The sequence below is a fragment of the Haliotis asinina genome, chromosome 16 (genome assembly GCF_037392515.1).
Source record: "Haliotis asinina isolate JCU_RB_2024 chromosome 16, JCU_Hal_asi_v2, whole genome shotgun sequence".
Lineage (NCBI taxonomy): Eukaryota > Metazoa > Mollusca > Gastropoda > Lepetellida > Haliotidae > Haliotis > Haliotis asinina.
The window spans coordinates 13,133,219-13,160,540 of NC_090295.1; the positions used below are offsets into that span (position 1 = coordinate 13,133,219).

General features: G+C 40.9%; 1 protein-coding gene across 2 annotated transcripts in view; it reads left to right on the forward strand.

Annotated features, from left to right (window-relative positions):
* Window positions 1-6,110: 6,110 nt before the first annotated feature.
* The window catches only part of LOC137268422 (uncharacterized), a 31,706-nt gene continuing 10,494 nt past the window's right edge, over window positions 6,111-27,322 (forward strand). Inside the window, exons 1-5 of one of the 2 annotated variants that reach the window (XM_067802990.1) lie at window positions 6,111-7,959; window positions 21,871-22,606; window positions 23,283-23,352; window positions 24,893-24,973; window positions 25,542-25,635. In XM_067802990.1, the coding sequence (XP_067659091.1) occupies window positions 7,796-7,959; window positions 21,871-22,606; window positions 23,283-23,352; window positions 24,893-24,973; window positions 25,542-25,635 (1,145 nt within the window). In that variant the 5' untranslated portion in view covers window positions 6,111-7,795. Of the gene's footprint in view, window positions 7,960-19,508; window positions 19,717-21,870; window positions 22,607-23,282; window positions 23,353-24,892; window positions 24,974-25,541; window positions 25,636-27,322 lie in introns of those variants that run through there. The other variant, XM_067802991.1, reaches the window with a different exon arrangement.

Sequence of the window (27,322 nt, forward strand, 5' to 3'; positions counted from 1 at the left end):
CCGGGGATACTTCATGTAATAACAGGTAAGAAGAGTTTTATCATGGGTGTGGACGTGATGTTCTATCCATGAGCTCCGGAGAACTAAGTTTCGCAGCTCCTTGGATGCTGTAGTTTACACAATACTGAAATATCCGTAACTTGTGATGACCGCTGTACAAGTTTCATATGTTTTGGGGCTTTTTTTTGACAGCATATATGTACTGAATATCCACGAATCCTCTTAGCCCCCACGTACTGTCGCATAGTGTCCCCACGGGATCGAGGTACCAGAATTTCCAGTCCCGTACCCGTTTTAGCTCAGGACAGCGTACGGGGTGCGAGGACAAATCAATTCCATTTGAATCTGCAACTGAATATTAATGCCACACATCTTCGACAATATGTTGGCCCATATTATATAAAAGGATCTGTGCACTCACTTTAGCTTCCTATTGATGCGACCCGTGAATGTCCCGGGGTATAGTAGGCCTTCAGTAACCCATGCTTGCCATAAAAGGCGACTATGCTTGTCGTAAGAGGCGACTAACGGGATCGGGTGGTCAGGCTCGCTGACTTGGTTGACACATGTCATCGGTTCCCAATTGCGCAGATCGATGCTCATTTTGTTGGTCACTGGATTGTCTGGTCCAGACTCGACTACTCACAGACCGCCCCCATATAGCTGGAATATTGCTGAGTGCGGCGTAAAACTAGACTCACTCCTATTGATGCGGTTTATGACTTGCCTGATTCTGATAATCGAAACTTCCAGGCGAACAGCTTCCAGACAGACGACTCTTGCCATACATGGAATGTATGATATAATAATTTATGTAGTGTCATGGGCCGTACACTGATAGTTTCAGACGTTCTCATAAATGATATTTGCTACATCGTTACGGAGCTCGCCTCTGCGATGGGCAAAGGGAGGTAACTATAGATCCTTTATCCCATTTAATTAGGGCGCAAGTAGGTTTTTTACTGGCCCAAGTCGCCCTAAAACTGCAAAAGCAACCATCCCATTTAATTTACATCTTTGCCTCCACAAGGACTCTTGATTTGTTTTACTCCATTCACCCCCTTTGATTAAAGAGACACACAGTGTGTGCAGTTTAAAGATAACACCATGCTTGTCATTTAAGGGAGGTAATTTCCAGAGATACTCTTAAAATGGGAATGCATGGAAAACTGCAAATGCACTTGTTTTCCCTTTGAACCTAAATATAATCTAGCGGATTTATCAATTGTCACGTAACTTGTTTTCTGAGCGTTTACTTTTGTCTCGTTTCGCGAGATTTTGGTATTTATTGTCAAACACGTTTATCCCACATATGGAATCCGTATAACCTTATAAATGTTTAGGGGCGGAGGGAACTTTAACATCGAAAGGGTTTGTACCCGAGCGATTCCTAATGCTATTTGCCGTATGATTGCTTCCGGGTGATGAACAAGGTGCACGCTACAACAGTGAATGAACAGTCGCTGAATAATAAAATAGCGTTTTTATCAATATTCAAGGATGGCGGATTGTGGAAATATTAGCTAATGGTAATCATGTCATCAGAAAGTCCCATGTGTATATACTGCAGGTCAAATATCCGTGTATTATGCGGAATTTCGTTTGTTGAGTGATCAGTGTCAGTGGCTGGGAAAATTTGAAAGTCCTAAACAGTAGCCGTTGTCTGATTGGTTAAATCCGTTCCGCCGTCTCGTGGTTGACTGGGCGGTCGTAGGTCGCTCAAGTCAAGTCAAGTCAAAATTCATTCTTATGAGTCATATAACATAGAGCAGAGACCATATAATATTATATTATATATATATATTATATGGTCTCTGCATAGAGCAATCAAATATACATGAAACATAACGAAACACATTTATATTATAATATCGGAGCGCATACAATCTCCATTTCACACTGAGAGCAAGTTTAACAAGTATCGGCTTGAATGTGAGGTTATCTGACGCGACCTCCTGCTAAGGTTTGTTAGACTCAGTGTAGGAGTGTAACGAATAATACTGAGACAAAGTTTACTTAGACTGCTCTCAGCCAGGCCATGACCGCGTGACCTTGATAGAAGCGAAGTACACTGTATGAGCAGTACTGCAAAGTGAGCGATATTTGTGACTGACCACGTGATGTTATCTAACAAAACACTCAGATTTGTCAGTGTAAGGAGACGCAGTGCATACTCAAACTTGTCAGACAAGTTACGTTTACACAAATATAATCAGTTATTTTGAGTATTCTTGGATTAGTAGGGAGAGATTGATAATGTAACCATGGTTACAGATTAACACAGTTTTATCACAAAGCACTTGCTGGCCATATCTTTATTTTCGTAGAGTCAGCAGGTGGAGCCGAATGTAACGGATCATCCATGTTATGTACCTCTGTTACACTTCGCCGTGCTTGTGGAAATTTACTTTTGGCGAGGGCTTTATGTTTCACTCAATGAACAGTGTTTATGTGTATTGAGGCATGTTTTGGAGGGAAGGTCACTAAAAGTGGTAGACTTTTACCAATCCGCTGAAACTAAGATCGTGATTTATAATCGGAATCGAATCAACGACTAGCGGATTCTGGCATATCCAAGGGACGCAACACAGCAATTGGTAGTGCCGAATTACACCATTTTTTACATGCCCTCGTATATTGAACGGAACTGTTTACCGAAGTGATGTTAAGCAGGTGGAGAAGCGGAATGGAAGACGTTATACATATCTAGGGCATTCGGACGGAAAGTTTTAGCTTTAGCTGTGATTAGAGCGCGATGAGGAAGCCTAGTGGTTTAGGCTTTCACTCGTCACGCCAGATTCTCCAAATGGGTACAATGTGTGTTCTGTCCATTTCTGGTGTCCCTCGTCGTGATTAACGTCTTCCAAACGTCCTGCTTGACCTTAACCAACGGCCGCAGTGGTCTAAAAGCACTGATACCACTGTTTAGAAATTTTACAATGTTATTACGTACACATTACATGATGACATCGCCTTGTGACGTTGGTATGACGTCACAGTGATTTACAGTTATGACATCACAGTGCTAATATCTCGGGCTTCACACAAAAGTTTGAAAACACACGTTCTTGTATTTTAAAGAGTTGTCAAGTTCGCGCTTTTGCACGTCAAGCACATGTAGTCAAACTTTCGTGTTATTTGACCGATGCCATTTTGTTGTTCGACTTGACCAGACAACCAAAACATCATGTGACAGTTGGCTGACTGCGATTGGTTGTTTCTGAACAACACGAGTATGACAACCCTTCACACGTCAAACTCGAGTTTGACAACAACAACACCGAAAATTCGATTGAAACGTTGGTGAGAAAAAGAGATCGATCCCATTTTTCGGCAACAGTTGGACAACTCTGAAACTGATGTTGGTGGCGAGTTGTTGTGTTGTCAAACTTTAGTTTGTCGTGTGAAGGTCACTTTAGACCTTGCTTGACTCGCGGAGAGCTGAGTAATCACACTAGTTGAATTCTTAGGAGTTCACTGCTTAGAATTTATCTCGTCAGATAGCAACCCATTCATTAGCTTCATAGATACGATATTACACGGGTATCGTTCAGTATTCTCTATGTGGATGTTTTAAGTTTCAGGATGTGACATGACATCCACATTTGGTATGTATGCATATTTCAAACAGCTAGATATTCAATCAGATGGCCACGGGTGGTCGTCTTGTCCCATCTCCTGCACAGATCGTATTTAAACTGATCCCTTATAACCTAGTCTTCATTCATGTCACCAGAAATAGAATCGTAATGTCTAGCACTTGGAGGCCTATTGTGATTTTCAGGAAAGACACAACGTTCAGAAATCAGTGTTAGTCAGTATCACCGAGAGACCGAAATTAGACGTTTTCCAAACAAGATAGATCCAGTAGCGGTGTTACACTGAGATGTATAGGCCTACAGTGAACTTTGACCGGAAATGACCCCGATCTGCGTATACGTCACACAAACCTTCATTTGCATGATCACTTCCGGTTTTCCTAATTCTAGCAGAAGTGGCATCACTGCAAGATAAAAACGGCATAACGTTATATTAACTTATTCACAATCCCATTACCAATACACCTCCAAAGGAATATCGAAGCTATATCGAGTTATCAATTGTTCGAGACAACAGATTTTCACCATGAGGCAAAACATTTGCTACCGTGGCAGTGTCAGTGTTGTAACCGACAATGATATTGCCTTTGTTGATGTACCATTTTCATTAGAAAGTGTCGAACATGAATTAATACCACTAAAATTGATTACATCCTTTTCATAAAAAAACTCTCCTCTCCTCTCCTCATCTGTGACTATTTCTCTGTGACTGCCTCTCTGTTTGTGAATCTGTCTCTTTCTATCTGTAACTCTGATTTCCTCCACCCCCTCTCTCTCTGTGATTGTGTCTCTTTCTGTCTCTCTCTCTATCTTCCTGCCTCTGTCTCCTGTCTCTCTGTCCCTGTCTTTGTCTCTGTCTGTCTCTCTGCCCCCCCCCCCCCCCCCCCTCTCTCTCTCTCTAGCTCTCCCATGGTCACGCTTGATCAAGTATTCACAACGTCCGTAAACTGCAGTGTCAAATATTTACACCTTTCAATCATCGAGGTACATCTGAACCTAACCAAATACCGTAATGGTGACCATCAAGAGAAGGCATTGTGTTTTCCCAATTATATGCGGCTTCATCACCATATTATGAATATAAATCGTCAGGATACACAATTAGTAATAATACCAGCGACAGATAGGGAACAATGACACCCTTAATTTGGTTTACACCCCAGCAGACGACAATTGTCTCCCGCTTCGTGCTTCATTGATTGAGCAGTCTACATATCCATAACAGAATGTACCCAATTACAGAGTGTTGGATACTGTGTTTGTCTCATTAGAATACGACTAACAAGCAGGAGATGGAGGTTTCAGATATTTCCGCAGATATTGTGTCTCTGCGTAAGATGTGCCAAGCGCTAACAATGACAGCTCGCAACAACACCATTGCGCAAGTGTTCCTGATTTTATATCCGAGGACAATCGTCCTGACAAGTGTATCAGTTCGGATATCAACTGCGACCAGTAACCACACTGGCATAACGCCTCTATGAATTCTCTCTATGAAGAGGTTCTAATACAAAGTGTTGTTCTGTTTGATGCTCCTGAATACGTCGTCTTTGCTGCTGCCGTGCTGCTTGTTCTCATCATCAAGAACAATGTTCGTAGCTGCAGATTTTCAAGTTTGAGGCATACCACGACATAGCATCTTATGGCATCTGTGAATTAATATTTTCAACCGTGGCCGTCGTGACAAACATCTCCAAGTGATTGCTACCCAAATGTGTGATTTCATTTTGAAGAACTTATCACAAGAAGGGTTGGACTGAAACGACGACACCTTAAAATTACCATTGATCGGATGGAGGCAGTGAACTGAAATCAAGATGTCATCGTTTGTCTCTCAAAGTAGTAGTAACTTATATCAAAACAGAAACTATTAAAGCGGAGTTAGAAATGTTAGGTCAGTTGACATTTGAGCTGAAGGAAGTCCCATGTTCTGCCGAGTATTTTGCCTGTTCACACATGTGGTCCAAGCTTTACAAACACATGTGTTGTTCATTTTGGATGTCCATGATTCGGGTTAAATCCAGAGTACCAAATGCCGAGGGTTACAAGCGTAGGTTTGTGTATGGAGCATCGTTCATATATGATCACTCTCATCGATGCATCTTATATTACTGTTTGATACATGTCCATAGTTTACCTGAACGTGTCAACTAATCACAAGGACCAGGAAGGACTGTGGGTAGCCTAGTGGTTAAATCGTTCGCTCGTCACGCCAAAGATCCGGGTTCGATTCTCCATATGGGTACAGTGTGTGAAGCCTTTTTCTGGCGTCCCCCGCCGTGATATTGCTGAAATATTGCTAAAAGCTACGTACATTAAAAGCACTCCTTCACAAAGGCTCAGGAAGGTGCCCCATGTAACTCTATTGTGTTTGGTTACTGTTACTGTGATACACCCATCCTTTGTATATATGACAGATGAAAGATTAGATCTGTCACAGTTTGAACGACTTATCATAACACAGGCTATCCGCTGAAGTGTTTGATCGACAATATCTGCTTCACCAGTTGAATCACTATCTGTGAACACAGCTTGAATGACGCACCAAGGACCATCGGGGAAGCCGGTTTACGACCAGGGACGTCTAGGGGCACCTGTTGAACTATACCAAGGGCTGGTTTATGACTACATAGCATGCCAGTAAATTATTGCATATGTGACAGAAGCAATCATAGTGGAGATGTACGGATGGTGTTGGGTGAATGAGCGGTCATCAGATTACTACATAAAGGAATCAGCCTAATGTCCAGTACCTGTTATGGTTTCAACTGGTTTGAATGTGTCCGGAAATTACCACGACGCTGAGGCTAGAGAACTGGAGCGACAAGTACCGAATTCTGTGCATCTTCATATACACCGTCACTACGTGTTTCCAGTGACTATCTGATTCTTCAACAACGAGTTGGAATGACCATAGCGGCATGGTGTTCCCAAATTGGGATATACCTACAATGAACTGTTGACAGGTGCTGGAAAGTTATCGGATTTCGTTTGATTGCCTTTGGGTCAACATTTTCCGAAAAGAATGTCATCACACAACAGTCGTCAGAAACAATGTACCTTTTCTATGGTCCTGTTGGTCAGTTCACGTGACAACTATAAAAAGTGTTGTGTTAATAGCTCATAATATGGGTAAAAGGATAATGTGAAAATAATTCACTCGAGAAATTTAACGTTTTCTTTATGTGAAAGAACTATTACCTATGGGTGAATGTATTTGGTACTTCAGTAGTATCTAAACAAACGTCACAGAACAGCATTAAACGACACGCAACGAATTCAGTACAAACTGCTGTACGTGTAAGTCCCACATATTGTGAATTGTCTGATGTTGCAGCGTTCTTTGGCATTTGAACTGAGAAATATTACTGGGATATTACATGAAGGCACGATCCAACTGATGTTATCTCTACGGACAATCAGCCATGTTACGTCATCATCAAGAACTGAAGAATACCCTCTGTACCTTGTCGATGAAGTCCATGTTTGATATCAGCCATACTTGCTATTTGTTTTTCCGGGTAAACGGCATAGCTTTCTGCTTGGTACCAACAATAGGAAACGGTTACAATAACATAGAAGTTATCTGCATAATTTGTAGTTGTACTTTACCGAGTACGATCATCTGTGACAGCTCCATATGTACAAGCCCCTAGATGTGCCTCTAACACGGATGTTGGACATCAAAGTGCATTTTGATACTTCCATGTTTCCCAATGTTATACGTGCACGGTGTGGTCGCCGGGCGATATTGTGTTATATCACACAGCTATGACAACAGGAGAAAGCTAGTGGACGCTCCTGTAGACGTTCGCGGAAGTTGTTGTAATTGGAAGCGGAAATCATACAATCAACCAGCGCTGTTACTTTGATTGCCCTTTGATAGCTGCGTGGTATGATTGTTCGTTTAATAGCAATTGTACTTGAACAGGTGTTTTCTCTTATTATTGATTCGCACCAATCGGCAATGCGAAGTCTTAGTTTGCTAAGGGACCAGAGGATTTCGAGTGGACCCTTTTAACGTTGACATGATGGGAGCATTTAATCCAGGCAAAATACAGGTGTCATTGGCGAGCAGATGGTCTGTTGTGTAGTAATAATCTCTGATAAGGTCAACATACAAATATTTTACTCCGCTGATTGATGGTATGGCTCTAATCCGGGACTTTAGATGAGAAATATTCACTATAGTGACCATGAGCAATTCACGCCATCTTCGAAGACCAAGAGACCCGAGGGTGCACGGTTCGCCCTCTGGTGGCAGATCATCCTCAAAGTCTAAGGCTGTGACATTTGAAAATGATATTGGACGTGATCTTGCAACATGGCGCCTACTGTGGCAGAAACTTCTTCAGCAAAGGTGAGCGATTGGGTTTATTTTTTCTTAGATTTGAGACAAATAGACATCGAGTAAATATTCACCCTTGATGGACCTAAAAACGTAATAAGAGATGATTACACAATGCCGTTTAGTGGTCAAAGGTAACACATGTTATATTTAAGATCACAATTTCTAAGTAAAGTACGGGTTAGAATATTGGCCTTCAGTAACCCATGCGTCTCGTTCGAAGCGACTAATGGGATCGGGTGGTCAGCCTCGCTGACGTGGTTGACACATGCCATCGGTTCCCAATTACGCAGATCGATGCTCATGATGTTGATCACTGAATTGTCTGGTACAGAATCGATTATTTACAAACTATCGCCATATAGCTGGAATATTTCTGAGCGCGGCGTAAAACTAAACTCACTCAGCCACGTGATCACCAGTGCACACTTACCCGCTCAGCCACCACGACATTTAATAAGACATGTAACAAACGGGAATAGAATGACTTAGTCTATTTGGAACGAAGGTTCAGGCCATCGCAACTACACAATGACGATAAACAAAAACAGCATAGGAAAAGTCCAAAACGAAAACAACAAGGACAAAACTACTTTCATGTCAAACCAAACGGTTGTAACTACCTGAGGATATAACGACTCATTTTGAATATTTAGTCGAAGTGCATATAACGAACTTAGGTTATAGGTCCTATTAGTTTTCCTATAAATGTAGTCCAGTTTCGTAAATACCTTCTATAATTCAAATACATTAGCCATCGATACGAACATACCTGTACTTGATTAAAACCCTTAACTATTTCGACTTACCCCTCATGACTAGCATGAGGTAAATGTTGTTCAAACAAACAAACAAAAACAGAATCATAAAACGTATTGTCCTTATACATGTATAATACTGAGCAAGGCTAGATGTAGATAAGGAAATAGTTTCGTTAAAAGATATCTGAAAGATACATAAAATATGCAATAGCATTACAATACTGGCAGTGTAAACAGCGGCAAAGGGCAATTGTGTTTACACACACTCAACCGACATTCACCTCAAAGAAATAACCAAATATGTTCAGCAATGCTGACGTATGGCATTACTACCGATGACCGATTTACAAGGGTTTTCTTTACAAAGACAAAAGACAAAAGACAAAGCTATACAGTTTTACTTTGTATTCACATACAGAAGCTCTCTACCATATCAGGAAACAGGTTCACCACCGGTTTACCACTGGGCCCTTACAGTGTCTCATTATGATGCTGCATTGTATTGTGGCTAAGAGCACTTAATTTGAGTTGGATTAGATTGACCTCACAGTAGACTCTCGTTGTACAAGCTTGTATCGCCTTGTATCCTGGCTTATTTTGGCACGAGGGTGGGTGAAACTGGGCTTGACGTCGAGGTCGAAATCATTGTTCTCACGAAGACGTGCGTGAAGGTGTGTCTGGGGTTGTCTGTAGTCTGTACTAATGCCGGTTTTGTGGTGCAAACACAAGTATTGTAAAACGTTTTATCATTTGACGTCATTTGATACGACGCGACCTGGGATTAGTGAGAGAGTGTGTGAGTATGATTTTACGCCGTTTTAGCTTGTTTTTTTTTCTTGTTTTTTTGTGTTTACGTCGCCTCGAAAATTGTTCAGCAGTCCCGAAATAATTGAGTCTAGACCAGACAATCTAGTGATAACAACATGAGTATCGATCTACGCAATTAGGATACGATGTGTCAACCAAGTCAGCGAGTCTGACCACCCGATTCCGTTAATCGCCTTTTACAACAAGCAAGGATTGCTGAATACCAGTTCTAACACGGATCTTCTCTGGTCGCTATTACAGCTATATCACAGCGTGGGAAACCACAAATAAAATGGCTCCACATATTTCACTCATGGAGAATCGAGCTCGGATCCTTGGCGTGAGGAGCGAACGCTTTACCAGCATGGCAATCTAAGAACTCCCGATAAGGGAATGAAACTACATGTCTCCTGGCACACGCTCTATCTTGTAGACAACGATTATGTCATTACATGTCATCGCATAGGATGTTGTTCATGATATCAACCCATGGTTTGTCTGGTCCAGGTTCGATCCAACAAAGTAAATCTTTATAGATCACGTAATCAGTACTTCGGTGAATTGGTTTAGTCCTTTGATCGCTAGATATTGGAAAAAATATCCTGTCATGTTCCCGTTTGAAAGCATAGCACAAGAGTACCCGTGCAAAACCCTATGTGATTAAACCACACAATAAGACCATATAGTGAATATAATATAAAGCCAACCTTTTATTGCACCCGGTGGATACATAACAATATAGTTCAAATGTCATGTTAGTAAGAATATCATACGCTGTGAGCACGAATCAAACCTGGGTATTACGATTGATGAACTACATAGAACACAGGTGTATGCAGCCTGTGTATATGTTAACAGTATGTGCTGGATGAAACCATCGTAAACAATGAATCTTCTGCCTTTAAAGTGACACCCACCCACCCCAACCAACTCCCCCGAGATCGTGTCCTCTTAAATCCGGTTAGTTATACACAAGGTCAAGTGCTGAAAAACATAGGGGCAATCTCAAAATATTTGTTATAATTTATTAATGTGTCAGATCAATCGTTCGATTTTTAACGGAAAGTTCACTGCGGGTTTCAATGTTTCATACATGTTTTACATATTTTAAAAAGAAGCATTAACTGAGATTTAAAAGGTTGAAATCCCGTCTTCCGGAATCCTTAATGTCTGTTCTTGGTGTAAATATCTTAACCACTAACAGGTGGTTGTATCGAGGTGAGACTAGTCCATGTTATATAAATGAGGGGAACGAGTGGAAACTGGAAGTACATTTTTGAAAAATATATAATGGAAACTGAAACCAAAATGATAATTAAACCCCCTGGCTTTTGGAATATATGAACACCATTCTAAATGTACAGAAATGAAATATACCTTAGATGTTCATTAACATTTTGTTTGGGGTATTTTAAAAAAAATCAACAAGATGCTGGAACGAGTCGTAAAAGCAAAATGAACTATGATAATATGAATTATGATAATAATATATATTTCATGATAATAATATCTACAAGCACCTAAAACATCCTTTCTTATACTTCTGAAAGTGTAAGGTGTCATTTGGGCATCACTGGATATTTTCAAGAGGTGTTTCATTATGTGGTTTAACTAAAGCAGAATGTTCAAGTCAAATTCTACCTCGTGAGATCTTTTACAGCAAACCATTTAATTACTGTTTTTATGTATAGTATTAGTTCAACTAACGTAACTAGTATTAGTTCGGGAGGGCAGGGTCGCTGATTTGGTTGACACATGTCATCGTATCCGATTTGCGTAGATCAATGCTTATGATGTTGATCACTGGATTGTCTGGTCCAGTCTAGATGATTTCCAGGCCACCGCCAAATAGCAGGGTCCATTTTTAAAATCTCTCGTAAGCATAAGATCTTTTCTCGCAGCAATGAGATAGTTTTGAGAAACGGGGCCTTGGAATGTCGAGTGTGGCGTTATACAAACACACAAACAATTCACGCTGAGAGAAATGAGATTTTAGGGTTTGATACATTCCCCAGATCGGCCTCATGGAGCCGCATTATTGGGTTGTATTATGGTATTGCGGTGTATTTATTAGAGAGTAGATGAGAGAGTGGATGTTTATTGGAAGGTATTAGTGTGTAAGACACGTCGGTGTTCGGCTGCCATGATGGAGTTCCCAACGTTTAGTCAACCAAGGACTTTAGTGGATGTTGTTAAGCTAATGAAGTGAGTTTAAATTTTATTTTGATGTTGAAAACCTTTCGTTTAAGTCTAAAAAAGTTCTGTTTACCCATAGTGTTTTGAGTGAAACGTGTCACTGGTGAGCGAACTATTTTGGTTTGGTCGCTTTTAACAATATTTCAGTTATATAATTTACACTGATCAGACAACATCAATACAGAGCAGATGAATGTGTAATGTAATGTAAAAAATAGTCATTTCTGACTTGCTCATCAGAAGTTCTCACACACAAAACAACTGATTTGACGCCATTTTTCTTCCGTACGATGGATTTAGTAAACACGAATTCTTTTTCATATATAGCTAGGCGCTTTGAAACAGTGATGTCATAATTGGCAAGAAATACATACATGACGTAATACATTTATGGTACTTGACGTAAGTTTAATGACGTCACAAACGATCATCCAGGATGATGACGTATCCTGGTTCCCTGGGACAGATCCACCCTGCTTATTCGTAACGTTTAACTACTTTTCCAAAGACTTCAAAATGACAATGTGCCAAACGTTTTGTGGATAGGGCCATGGGTCCAGTCCACAAAGTGTTCGTAACGGGACGCCTGTCTTAACCCTATGGGGCTAGTGTAAGAAGGTCACGGCACTTCGCGATACATTAGTACTTCCATTGACAAACAACGTTTCATAGCTTTCTTTTGCCAGTTGATTGTAAGGAACCGCTAACGTTTTCAGGAATAACAAATTTCCGATCTGACCATTCCAAGACTAGTCAGCTATACTCACAGAAACGACTTTGTTCCTTTATTCTTTTCCAAGTTTCTTCATAAGGTATGTATTCACTATGAGTGAATTTCTGGAATGAAATAAAGGGACACATGTAGCTGCATGTGTTCACTTATTCGTTTCTATGAGTATACTGTGACTGCCATCAGCTGTGACAGCCAAACGTGGTTGTACACTTTGTTCCATCTAGTAAAGTCATATTTGGTGGAGGTGCAATTTTGAATCAGAACTGGTTCATGAATATACGTTTGTCGAAGGAAATATAGTACCGGAAGTAACCTGGACCTCGTCTCGCACATCGCAAGCTGGCGCGCGCAAATGGAGTAGGGAATCAGCTCAGCACCGGAAGTAGCGCCTCTCGAGACTCGCAGGCCCTTTAGGCTTGCAAATGTCGTTGCGCTAGAAATATTCCGTGGATATAACACCGTTTCAGACGAGTTGGTAAAATCGTGAATGCCACATTGGCGGCATTGACGCTAATGTGCAGATACTCTGTGGAATTCTCATTTGAAATTGCATTCTGGAATCAATATATTATTTTAGTACTAGGCAACTTCAAGGGTGGAGTGGTCAGGTCGTTATAACACAACGTCGTGGGTCGGTGCTCGTAACACTTGTTTGTCTAGTTGGGACTTGTTCAAGACGTTAAATGCCAATCATATTATAACGTATTTGAGGCGGACAATATAAATATTGAACATTCGTGTTTGCATCACTTCATGTCAAAATCGTAAAATTGGCACCATACACCACGTGACGTCATAAAACCCGAAGTATTTGTCAATGAATCGATGACGTTATAAAGCCTAAAATATTTCTGACGTGCTTAAGCGGTGGATTTGATATTGAATGTTTCCATTGTTTAGGTATTGGCATCAGTCTTCAATAAATGGATTGTTACTCTGTCGCACGTCGTGTATGTATACAACTCACCGTTGGGCTGAAAAATGTATTATAATCAGTCAACATATAAATCGGGGAAACTTGTTTAGAGAGGCTGGACTTATCGTTTTAGTCATTATCCCAAAACCTTTTACTCTCATTTATTTTTGCATTTTATTTCAAACCGCTTACGAACATATTTGTTTGTTTGCCATTACACAGGGGCTCTCTTGAATACGATAATCAATAATAATGCAATTGACATAATTTAAACATGAATGCTGAGGACAGTTTTAAAAGGTTATTTGGAATTCTCAAATCTTATCTTGATTTATTATTTTAATTAATGAGAACGTTAAATGGCAACTATGAGTGGTGGAAGTGGAGTGGGGCCTGAGGCGTGTGAGCTGCAAAGTGATTTATAACCATCCTATAAAGAGAACGCGTGCTTCCATTGGATTGCGCAAACATGTTCCATTAATCACGGCCATGTGTTTGTTTGCTGGACGATTTATTAACGTTTAGTAATTGACTGTTTGTTTACACAAGTTCGGTGTGTAGAAGTGGGTTGAGTTCGTTTTCACCCTCGTTAGTGTGGAACCTTATTATTTCAGCTGTTGTATTCGACTGAGTGGGTGTACAAAACCCCTCTTTAGAAGTATATGGGGCATGTCGTTACCCTCGTTATTGCGGAAACCTTAGTATTCCGACCTGTTGTACTTGGGTTGACTGTTTTACACAATCCATATCTTGAAATGGAAGATCGAAGTATATATCTCCGTTAGTGCAGACCCTCAGTAGAAGGATTATTGGGCATGCCTTCAACCTTGTTGGTGAGGAACATCAATATTCCGTCATGTTGTACTTGACTGAATGTTTGCATTTGGAAGTGGATGACGTATGTCTTCATCCTCTTCGTTGAGGAAGTAATGTAATACCCCGTCGTGATGTTACTGGAATATTGCTAAATCGGCGTAAAACCATACTCACTCACTCACTCCAGGTAATGTGTTGATATGGCTGGTTAACACACGTAGTGCTAGATCTAGACGTAATGTACAATTGCCCAAATGAAATACATGAAGTCAGCATATTAAAGTCGGTGGCGTCTGTGGAAAGTTATACTATTGCTGTTATCCTTTCTACGTAAGTTTAAAATTGCTCAAATCTTTATAAAATCGTCAACTGATGGAACGAGGTCCATGATTAGGGCTGACTGACCAATGGCCATATAGCGTTGATGTCAGGTCATATCCATGTTTGTAAAAGTACATAGTCTTTCTGACATTACTGTATTTGTGGAAGGTAAAGAAAATGAGTTGTATCCTCAAATTGATATCCACGTGTGCAGCCTGGTGTCTCTGATACATGGAGTTTTAACTTAATAGCATTTTTGTCACTGTAGATGCCGTGATATATTTTGCATATCGATGTCAAGTCGATATACCGATAAGGTGATGACAAGGTGATATACTCATATATTGATGAGTAGGTGGTTTACTGATGTCTTTCTGACGAGGTGATATGTTGATACAGTGATTACTATGCGATAAATCGACTTGGTGATGGCAAGGTGATATACGGTATATAGACGACAATTTGATATATTCATATAATGGTGACGAGGTGATATAGTGATATAGTTATTACAATGCGATAAATCGATATGGTGATGACAAGGTGATTTATGATATATGATAATGCGATATATCGAGATAATGGTGATAAGGTGGTATGTTGATACAGTGATGATAAAGTGATATACGATATATAGATTTCAAGGTAATGACAATACGATATCGCTGATATGGCGATGACAAATCGATATATCGATGTTGAATATGCTAGCCAGTAGATAGTGCCTTTGAAGTGGAACATTGAAAAATATCGGTATGATCAGTACCTTCAATAATAATTAATAAATGAGCGAAAATCCTCGCACAAACTGGCGAGCTGCTTGGAGCGATAGGGTAGCCAGTTGGTTAAAGTCGTTTGTCACGCTGAAGACCCAGGTTCGATTCCCCTCATGGGCACAACGTGTGAACCCACGCTAAGTGAGACGTAAATTTTGTAATCAAACCTACTCACTCACTCACACCAAGACAAGGTATTAGGGTTGTCCATAATTTATGAAGGGTTGGAGATGTTGATTTTCATGGAGAAGTATGACCCCACCCATAATTGGGTATTGACCCCCTACCCCAACAAACACACACACTTGCTTATCACGTGCAAAAATGAATGACCCCTCCCAACCCTTACTCTTCAACCCCATTATAATTCAGCATAAATGTTTATACTGATTTATCCACGAAAAATCAATCTACCCCTCCCCCGCTTACCGCTCTAAAACAAAATCTAATCTAGAAACCTAGAATTCGAGAACACTGCCCCCACCCGTACCCCTCTTAAATCATTATTACCTTATCACCCCTTCTAGCCAGTTCTTTCGGTAACCATAGTTACTAACTCTTCACGTTTTAATGTGCTTTCTTCTGAACTGTGGAGTGAGGAGGTACTTTTACTTGGAGTCACAGACATTTACTGTGTTGAATGTTGCAAATACCTTGCATGATACATAGTTGATGAAATGGCCTTCGGTACTTTACCTCACTCCCCTCCACCCCTACCCACCGTCAGAAGATTAACGATATTGTCAAACGTAAGTAACAACATGTGGTGAATTTCCTTGAAAATAAAGAAAGTCTCGGGACTCCATTTCATTATAGTATTATTTTTTTCACTATGAACGTTTTTCAGTAAAAATTTGTTCATTTCAGAGACTAGCTGTTATTCTAGACGAATGCCACTGAATGCTGTGTAAAGGTCTACACTACAGTCATTAAACCATGTCCACACTACAATCATCACGCCATGTTCGCCTTCCTTGACCTCTCACACAACTCCACAACCTGTTTACAGTACAACAATGAATTTCCACAATGACATCAGTCAACACTTCATGAAAGTTTATACCCGACAAAGGAAAGACACCCCACCCCTACCCTCTCTTCAATTCCCGGCGTTGCAACGATCAGGTGAATCGTGTTTAAAGCTTAACAAATCACAGGTACACAGTCAGGTGCGCTATTGTCTGTGACAATGCATGTTGTCGCTTCAGTGGGTGCATTTAGTCGGCCAGCTATTGGATTCAATCACTCTCCTTCCTGAAAACATTAAAGGGTCATTGTATTACACTGTCTGGGTATGCCAGATCATATTGTTGATTCATCACTGGTCTGGTACCTAGTGGACAGCACTGAAGAAATATCGTGAGTATTAGATAGTGAAACATTTGAAATATGTGTATAGACGAACACTGACATTGAGTGGACGATTTCTTGGGTTAGGATTAACATTGCAGTTGGTGCATTTCAACCAGATTGCGACTGGGTTAAACGGGCAACACATGTACCTAGAGGTATATCACCGCAGTATTATGTATTCTAGTGTAACAAACCTCAATCATCGTGTTGGTTAGTGTGGACATCGGTCACTTGTCATCGGTCAACTATCCTTACAGTTGCAACATCTTCCAATGGTAGATGTATAAATGTTTTCAATACAAGTAATACGTATGGCAGTACAATGACCTTTTACTGCAATACTGCCACTGCCATGTATACGTTCACAGAGATTCCCTTAAGCTACAGGCATAAAAATGTCAAGTGAATTGTACAATGAGCTTAGCGCGTAGACGTCATATGACACTGTAATGACATTAAAGTTGACTTGGTGAGGTCTGTTCTAATCTTGGTGGGGTCGGGTAGCATATTGGTCAAATCGTTCGCTCGTCACGTCGACTGCCCTACACATATTATTGTCTCCAAGTAATCAGTCCTTGTGTTATTCAGTTAATGCAATGCACCAGGCAGGGAAACAACAAGCAGCTTGTTCGATGCCACCAAAGAATCGATCGGTCGACCCTCTGCTCTTAGGTTGGACGCTCCACAGTTAAATACCCGTTATAACGAACTCAAAGGGTCCACTAATGTTCGATTTAATCGTAGGTCGTTATACGACTAAAATATACTCCAAGTAGCATGGAACAAACGCCCAGTTCTTTACAACCGCCAGTTCGTTTAAAACACTGTTGTTAAAGGCGTAGTTATACTGTACGTGATCACCAGTGAGTCAAAAGTCTCCGAGGTATAAAATGGTCACTTCATGTATGCTCACAACAGACCGGCAGGAGTCTCAGTGACGTTCAGTTCGTGTGTCACCCCTAATCTGTCAGATTAGGTCTCGTATGTAGTAATGTCTTTAGAAATATCTTCAAATATACACCCCATTCCAGAACGTCTTTAGTGGCCCTTAGTTAGATATAAACACGCCCTTGACTTCCACCGGAAGATGTCGCGTAATTCTCACCACTCGAAACATGTCACGCGGCCATATTTTGACTCGACCGAAGAGCGCTGAATGACGTCGGGTGTTGATTTAAGATTAGCGAAAGAGATTGAAACTGTCTCAAAGGAATCAGGGTGTACAGCTTAAGACTTGAAATATATAAAGATAACTATAACAAGCAAGAAAAATGTTGCCAAGCTCACACAATCTGGAATTGAAACGACTTTAGTGCCGTAGATTAGTTGATAACATGAGTAATATTTGTCAGGTACGATGAAACATAAGCCGACAGTTGGAACCTGGTAACTGTTGAACTATGGCACTTGTTATATCCTGAAGGTACTCGGCATTAACAGGTTAAAGCAAGGACTGGTAGGCTAAAGACATGGGTATCCATGTTAAAACGAAGCATGCTATCTCAGTTTGTTGGAATCGCAGAAACGCCACATGTCCAGACTAGTACTACCAGCCCTGCAACAACCATCTGTCTACACTAAAACTTGCGAAACGCTGATATCAACGAAAATGCTGCTCAAACGATCGGTTGTGTCTGAGAAAAAGAATTTCAGTGATCGAGAGCTAGGTTGAAAAAGTATGTCCAAGTCAAAAATGGATTACACAAGTCTCGTTTCCTGTTGACTTGGTTCTGTCCTCAGTACAATAACCGGTCAGGGATTTTGAGACCAACGCGTTCAACTGGATAATATATATAAATATTAATCAGTATTATTTGATGCATCTAATCAGTTGTATATTGCAACACTACTCTCCTTGTGGTCCTTGCAAACACTTTTAGCTCTGTCAAACAGAAATCTGGAGGCTCGGTCGCGAGAATGGTTTGCGGTCTGGTACGGTCTTTGTATCTGTGAATAAGACTGGGCAGGTAAACGGAGCTCATCCAGTCAGGTACTTGAATAACAGTACCAGTATCTTACACTGAATATGGTACACCACTTGGGGTGTTGCAGGTCCAGTGTTATGTGGTCGCACGCACGCATGCACGCACGCACCTGCGTAACGTACTATACCTATTTATCAACATCGCTAGGGAATGTGAGAGGTGTCCAACGTCACTTTGACAGTGCTGCAGTCATATCGTCTGATCATCCATGTGATACCCACAAGCACAGGTGCTGTGCTAACAAGCGTAGAGGCATCGTCTTTTTTTCAGCGAAACTAGGATTCGAACCCTAGGCCGAAGAGACTGACCAATTTTGCATTGTGGATTGTGTGGTATATATCGATGTCCAACGCGGAGAAGAATAATGAAATCATACATAATGATCGCGATTATTTTCACAAATATATGAATAAGGAAGATGGTTAAAGTAAACAATGATAAAAGTCCTCATTATCAATAACAGATTAAGTGTTGTCGAAATGACATTGCTTCTATTTGTTCAGTATGAGATACAACGCAATGAGATAAGTGAACTAAGGTATGTAACTCGGGATTAGCGTGTGTTATAATCACCCTTATCCCCAACCTATACTTCTATTATACCCAATCGATATAATCCTTACATAACATAAATAAGTTATTAAAATCAATAAATGGGGACTGTACATTTCGAAGGGATAGTTTGCGACATGCCCCGGGCACTATGGGGCACTATGTTGTATGAACAACAAGGGGGCTTACAAGTTTGTCTTACTAAGAGCCAGGATATCTTTCCGCTACGCTATAAGTATCGCTTCAAAGTTGTAATACCTGATAACCCTGAGATGTATTAATTTCATTTCAGTCGATAAATGACCTTTCAAATCTGGACTCATAAATCCAGTGCATGATTTTGAAGACATTTCGCGCTGTATTCAATGAGTTAAGACGTTGTGTTAAATGTACTACAGACACGAGAAGGCGAGAGCTGTTCTTGTTGCTGCTAGCTCCATACACTGGACATACGGTTAGATCAGTGTGGAGTAACAGGGTTAACGATGAGTTCTAGACATGGACGCCATGATAAGAAAAAGCAGCGAACAAGACGATTTCTTTTTGAGTTCCGGTAAGTCAAACTGTAATATATCCTTCGTAACCCTGAGCTGTCAGAATATAATTAAGCACTTGGATGTTGGATGTTTCAAAGAATGTCTCACTGAATGTAATTTTGTTACCAACAATGGCGAACATTTCACACTGTAATGGTTGCACGGGTTGTCTTAGGCACTGGAACACACAGTGGATAGTTGCGTCCCTTAGGTGGATCAGGAACCCATGTTCGAGGGTTCGATCATGTTTCATTGTTTGTCAGCTCCCAACCCATACTCCGTTGGTACAGCCTCAGATGTATCTGGTATGATATCTCTCATCAATTCTGCCTTTCCTCCTGAATCCAAATGTTATCAATCATAATGTATATAACTTGAAAGAGTGCTCGAAGTGGCACTGAATCCTACATTTGTAAGTATGGTGTAAAAGAGTTGGGTTTATGTCACTTTGAGCAGAGTTTACGTCATATCACGACATAATGTGAGAAAAAACCCAGTCCTGTATGTACTATGTTATATTTGGGATTGTACTTCCTCATTAAAGGACTAATATTCTAGTAGTTTTCTTGAGTCCAATTCAGAGTCAAGCACCTGATCGCGAGCACACAATCTCAGCGGTCTAACCCACTCAGACACAAAAACGTATTAGCAGTGACATGGACGTGTACCTTTAATAGGAGGAGAGACTGGGAAAAAAATATGTTTTTTTAGTTCGCCAGACTAGGTTCGTCTGTCTACATGGGTAAATCCCATTGTCAGTCCAATCACGCTGGTCGGTTAAAAAATAACGTACTGATTCACAATATGGAAAAATCTTATCAACAAAACGTCTTTGTCAAACACAGCCAATGCATGTCAATAACAGTCAGGCTTGGAGACATTCATATGTGTACTGGATATTTTTCCCTGCATGACCGTGAGGTTTCGCATGATTGTACCCTGTACCCATATGGCCGGTCTGTCCCGGGCCTTCCGGTTATTAACAAACACTTGAACCACTTGGCTACCCTACCTCCCTGGTTGCCATTGTAAAAAGCGATCTTGGCGCTATGGTGACAGTAGCTCCTCTAACACTTCATCTTCGATATCTCCAGGCTATACGTTTCGCTAAACCTGCACCATACCCTGGATGCATCTACGGGTCGCCCTGACAATTTAATTACCTCATCTGGCAGGCTTTTTATCCGGTCAGATGTCTACGCTGGGAAGTTGAGCGTATCAGTCACATCTGTCTTTCGCTTCTTAAATTGCCAGGGGCGGAGGGGTACACCAGCGGTTCAAGCGTTCGCTCGTCACGCCGAAGACCCGGGTTCGATTCCCCACATGGGTACAATGTGTGAAGCCCACCGCTGGTGTTCCCCGCCGTGATATTGTTGGAATATTGTTAAAAAGCGACGTAAAATCAAACTCACTCACTCTTAAGCTATACAACCGATAAAAATTTGCATCATAAACCATTCAAAGGTTCTCCGAAAGAGGTCGAAGTTCTTACATTCATTTTTGTTAAAGTTTCGGACCTATCAGTTTGTTTGTATGATTTCCCCCAAATCTGAGTCGCACTGCGAACAAACCTTTGCAGCTGTGACCGCTAACTGTTGACACTAGCAACAGTTTGTAACGGCAGCATTGTGATCAGCTCCTGAGATGATGCGGAGTTAGTCAAGGGAGGTAATAAAAGTATCGGGTGGACCCCTAGATGCATCCAAGGTATATCTGAGAATTATCGGCACGTGTACCCTCAGATATCAGGATGCTCACACCTTAATATAGGCTTAAAGACGTCTTAGCCCTCAGATTGTTTTGTAAAACAGCACCCTGGTAGATGTGTAGCATATATGCTTATACTATCAACCACAGGTTGGATCTGTTTCGAAGGCCATATGTTATAACACCTCCGTATAGGAACTGTATAAACAAATGTAAATATGTATAGGTAGCTGAGAAAATAAGATAGTCGTGTCCACATATTTTAGTGTATCGTAAAGGACACAGCAAGTAATATTAGGCAACTTGACATACAGCCTTTGAAACACATGTTACAAAAACTTAGTTGATGAGCCCCATTGTTGCTACAATATCTGTTTTTACGACAGGACTATTTAATTGTTTATTGATGAACGCAGGCGTATTCCTTCTATTCCTTGTTATCTAATCTCAGAACTATATTTCAGGCGCATGCAGAAGATGGTGGACACCGTCATGGAGTCACAACGCTTCTACGAAGACTACGCACGCCAGAGAGACAAGGACGCGGAGGAATACAGAGAAAAAGATCCACCTCCAATATTCAACAAACGTCTGTTTGTCGCCTCTGGAAATGTCGTCATCACGAACGAGGCGAGAAGAATAATGTCACGTAATGGACGCGCACGACCAAACTGCGAACCGGAACAGCTAACAAAATCAGACTTGATGGTCATGCGCAGTGTGGTTGAAGGTTTGAAACTCGTACACAAAGGTCACGACTATGTCAAGGACGCGTTAAGTCACGTGATAACGTTTGAAACGTACGGGGCGTTTCAGTACATCGTGAAACGACCATACGAGGACTGTTTGTCGTGTTATTACATACTACAGGGAGGTGTGGAAGTGACGTATGACATGAAAATGGCAGAGACAAGGAGTGTCTATCAGCCAAATATCATCTACAATCACGGTACGGGGGAGTTCCTTGGCTTAGTGTCGCCCGAGGGACTAAGTGAGGACATGTCACCCCCTGCTACGGTCTACACGAAGGAGAGGTGCGAGTTTCTTAGGATAGACAGACAAAAATTTCATTCCATTGTGGAGAAGTACTCAGACTTGTATGATGAAGAAAAACGAGAATTCATGTCACGTGATCACTGTGTCCTATCGCGCATGCCCGAAGAGTCGAAAGAAAAGATACTGGATAAGATATACCGGCAGGTGGGGTATTATAACTTAACTTTCAATTTCAATTTTGCAATAAATTTACTAATATATTATTGATTGGTTTCAACATAACACACGCGTATTATCACACTTCGCGTTGTTGCGTTTTTAAGATCTGAATTGCAAAAAGAAACGAACTCTTCTTGTAACCATAAGAAATATCTTCCATTTTGGAAAATTTTGGATTTTAAGCATAAATCTCATGGAGAACAACTTCTTGGTGTATTTTTCATAATGTTTTTTCTGGGCTTATTCTAGCCCCTTCGTTGGATAGTATATCAATCATTGTGAACAAGCAAAAACACATGCCAAGGCATGAAATGATCGAAAACGTTTGGGATCTTGCGGCGCTATTGAAACAGAAAAGTGGAGCGACATGATTTCGCGTTAAATTTTTGAAACGTCATACACGACCCCATCCTCGCTATCTCCAGGGTATACGTTCCGATAAGTCTCCGCTACACCCTGGATGCATCTACTGGTTGGCCCAATGATCCTGGGTATAGTGGAGATCCATCGGAACGTATATCCTGGAGATATCCAGGATGACACGACCCCACCATTCAACCAAGTTGAAGGTTTTGCAAGTTTTGATAGATTTGGGCAACTAATACAACAGGCAAGTGCAAATATAAAATCATATAAAGTGATCTTCAATTATTTCTTTCAGGACTTTGCACCTAATCGTCAAGTCATAGGGCAAGGGGAATCGTCGGATTTCATCTTCTTCGTGTATTCGGGTATGTGGTGGAGACAGGTGCACGCAGTTAATGAGCTGAAGCATTCGGAAAATGAGCTATTATACCAAAGATGTGAAACGTGGAGGTCAAACCATCTCTTTGGGCTTGTTAACACATTTGTATCTATACTATCTCGTTAATGCCTTTATTGCTTTGGGTAATATGTGTGCATCACAAACATAACCTGGTGTGTATACCAGGAACTAGATTTTCGAATCTTTCATAGCGCTACGCTGGTCGAAAGTGCCATATGTTGATATTAACTTACGACTGTCTTAGCGCTAAGAGAGCTTCGAAAATCTAGGCCGGGTATCCATGGCTCATATCACCCATATGATCCAGTTGAACTGTGGCGTTGTTTCATGACTGAAACGCTTCATTAATGGAACCTAGCTATTGCTCGTCTTATTTCATACCTTTGCATACTGGGGACGACCAATTCTGACAGGATAAGGGTGACTCCCGTTTCTTTTTATTGGAAATGTGCGTGAATATCTGGATCAAAACTGGTGATCACCAACCCATGCTTGTCCTAAGAGTCGAATTTCTACCTCAAAACTTTGAAGAGTTCGACCTTAGTTAAGATCCCGATCTTAAATCCATGATGTCTTAAGATCGTCTTTGTGTAAGTGGATTAAGTCAGTGGTATGATGATTGTAAAGTTGATTGTAGGGGCCTAAGATTGATTGTAACGAAGATTGCTCTGTGCAAGCGGGCCCTGGTCCTCAGCAACCCATGCTTGTCAAGGAGGCGACTAACGTGATGATGTGGTGAGGCTCGCTGACTAGGTAGACACACATCATCGGTTCCTATTGACGAAGATCGAGGTTGATGTTGTTGATCACCGGCTTGTCTGGTTCAGACTCAGTCATTTACAAAACTGTCCACAAACGGCTAGAATATTCCTTCTAATACTCATTTACGCTAAATACATCATCAGGGCCTGTTGCCACCTGCAGGCTTTAAAACCTACAAGGCCCGAATGAAATCTGCAGGTCCATTTTGTTAAAGTCAAACCAACTGATAGAGAATTGACTGCACTGTACGTAGTTTCAAACCGTTTCTGCAAAATTCAGTTAGCAATGCATATGGAACGCAGATAAGTTTGTATATGTAAAGACTGGTGTTGACATTCGTACGTGCAGTGTGCTTAAATCCAGGGAAGTATAACTTTAAGTTACGGTTTATGGATGGTTCCCAAACGTTAATAAAAATATGTGACAGATTGCCGTTAAAAAAATACATAACAGATGCATGTAATTTACTGGATGCCGCAAGGGCTTGCAAATATTTGAAACTGCCGGCCTGATACGATAACAACCGACAAGGGGCCTCCGGGCCTGCGATTATTTCGAACGCAGCTAGGTTGCATCTTTTTAGACAAAACTATAGTGGTAAGTGGACCGGGAAACGTAATCTTCAATCAAAACACCTTCGCACTGTCTTATTCCATGACAAAATACCAACGATTTATCTTATGCATTTTAATGACATGTCTTGCATCACATTTATGCCACTAATGTTTATTTTCTGATTACAGGTCGGTGTCAGCTCTATAAAGAGGTGTACGTCCCGGAAGCTGGTCAGAAGTCAAATTTCCTTTTAAAAGCTTGTGAAGAAGGTGAGTTTCTCAAGATCCGGAGGGCGATGGGGTAGCCTAGTGATTAAAGTGTTCGCTCGTCACACCGAAGTCCCGGCTTCCATTCCCCTTGTGAATACAAGGTATGCGGCCCATTTATGACATGTCATGCCGTCATACTACTGAAGCACTGTACGTAATAGCCACTGGCCCGCTAGCTGGTGACTAGTAGAAATACAGTTGGGCCATCAATTCTCCACAGTCACTGTCCCGACTAGCTATTGAATTTTAACGGGGTCATTTTGTAAACATATCACTCTATCCGACTTGTTAAGTTATATCAGTTTTAAATCATGCAAGATTATGGCCTGATAAAAATGTTCATAATAAACACGTGTCTACATTCAAATTTCGGACTAATGAATTATTTTGTGGGCAAGTAACTTTTAGGCACACTGTACTAGAATATGGCTAAAATCGTCGTAAAACCATATACACTCATGGTCCTGTTCATTGTCGAGTGAGTGTCCGACCATGGTCGGGTATGGTAGGATCATGGTTTAGTGATGGTACTGTTCATCTGAATTCACCTCTAGTGTTTTTGTTTCAGGGAGCTTCTTCGGCGAAGAGTGCATCCTCGATAAGACAGGGAGTTACTGTACCGCTACAACAGCCTCGCATACCGTCATCTTCAAGATACACAAGTGAGTGTCTCGATGTTAACAAACGTCAGAGAAGAATGCGAATTGAAGAAATGAAAGAACATTCTCGATTACATCTGACGATTGTGTCACGTCATGTCATGTCACCTATTGTCACGTCGCATCACGTCACCTTATGTTATGTTATGTCGTATCGTGCCATGTCATGTCCCGTCATGTCATGTCACCTTATGTTATGTCGTGTCGTGTCTTGTCACGTCGCATCACGTCACCTTATGTCGTGTCATGTCATGTCATGTCACCTTATGTTATGTCGTGTCGTGTCGTGTCATGTCACCTTATGTCGTGTCGTGTCATGTCACCTTATGTTATGTCGTGTCGTGTCACGTCGCACCACGTCACCTTATGTCGTGTCGTGTCAAGCCATGTCATGTCACGTCGTGTCATGTCACCTTATGTCGTGTCGTGTCGTGTCATGTCGCATCACGTCACCTGATGTTACGTCATGTTATGTTGTCTTATGTTATGGCAGCATGTAGTATACTATTTGATTTTTAACTTTTTTTGAAGTTTTCAACATGTCACTGTTTGAGTATATTTAGTATTATCTCAACTGGAGAGGGACGACAAAGAAAGTTAAGAATGTTTTAAAAACAAACAAGCTCTTCGTCACTAATTTTGTAACTTATTTTATGAGGTTTTAGAATCCAGATCACGTGGTAATAGTCCTATAATTAATTTATAAAATAGATCGGGGCACATTTTATAGATAAATATAAATTATGAAAGATCAAGCAAAACTAGGTTGTTCTGAGTATGTAAGAGCTTATTTATTTTTCTATTTTCCCTCATGTTTTTAAGTATGCAATTTCCAAAGAAGATTTTTTTCATGACAACATGGATTGATCTAGACATGATACTTTTACATGTTCAATGAGAAAAGACGTTTGATCATTACTCCGCAGACCCGTTATGATTCCCCCACATGGGTACAATTTGTGAAGCACAGTGCTGGTGTCCCTCGCCGTGATATTGCTGGAAAACTGTTAAAATCGGCGTAAAACTAAACTCATACAACTCTCTCACTCACTTAATATATGTATCGGTGCCACGGTAATCTCAGCAGTTTTGAGTTTGTTTCGACATGAAGAGGATACTATGAACTCACCTGAAGTAATTCCTGCCAAAGTTCAGCTTCACGGTGTTGTAAGACAGATATTATTTCACACCGTAACTCGAGCAGGGGCAATTACGTTGAAACTCCGTCATGGCGATTAATGTGCTTTCTTCCGGGATTATTAACAGTGGCTGAGTTTAGTTTTAAACCGCTTTTAGCAATATTTCATCCTTATCACGGCGGGGGACACCAGAAATGAGCTTTACACATTGTACCAATCGAACCCATGTCTGCCTTCGGCGTGACGATCGAACGCTTTAACCACTGGGCGACCACACCGTCCTCTTATCACTATCTCAGCTGGAGACTAATATCTACTCTCCGAATATTTTCACTTAAGGATTGACTGTGTATTTCTTTCGTTGCATTGAAGTATGAAACTAAAAATCAATGTGCTAACTACGCGGATTCATACAGTTAGCACATTGATTTTTAGTTTCATACTTCAATGCAACGAAAGAAATACACAGTCAATCCTTATAATTAAATTCAGCAACAAATACTATACCCTTTAAACAATATTTTCTTTAAACATAATCAAATTCATCGAAA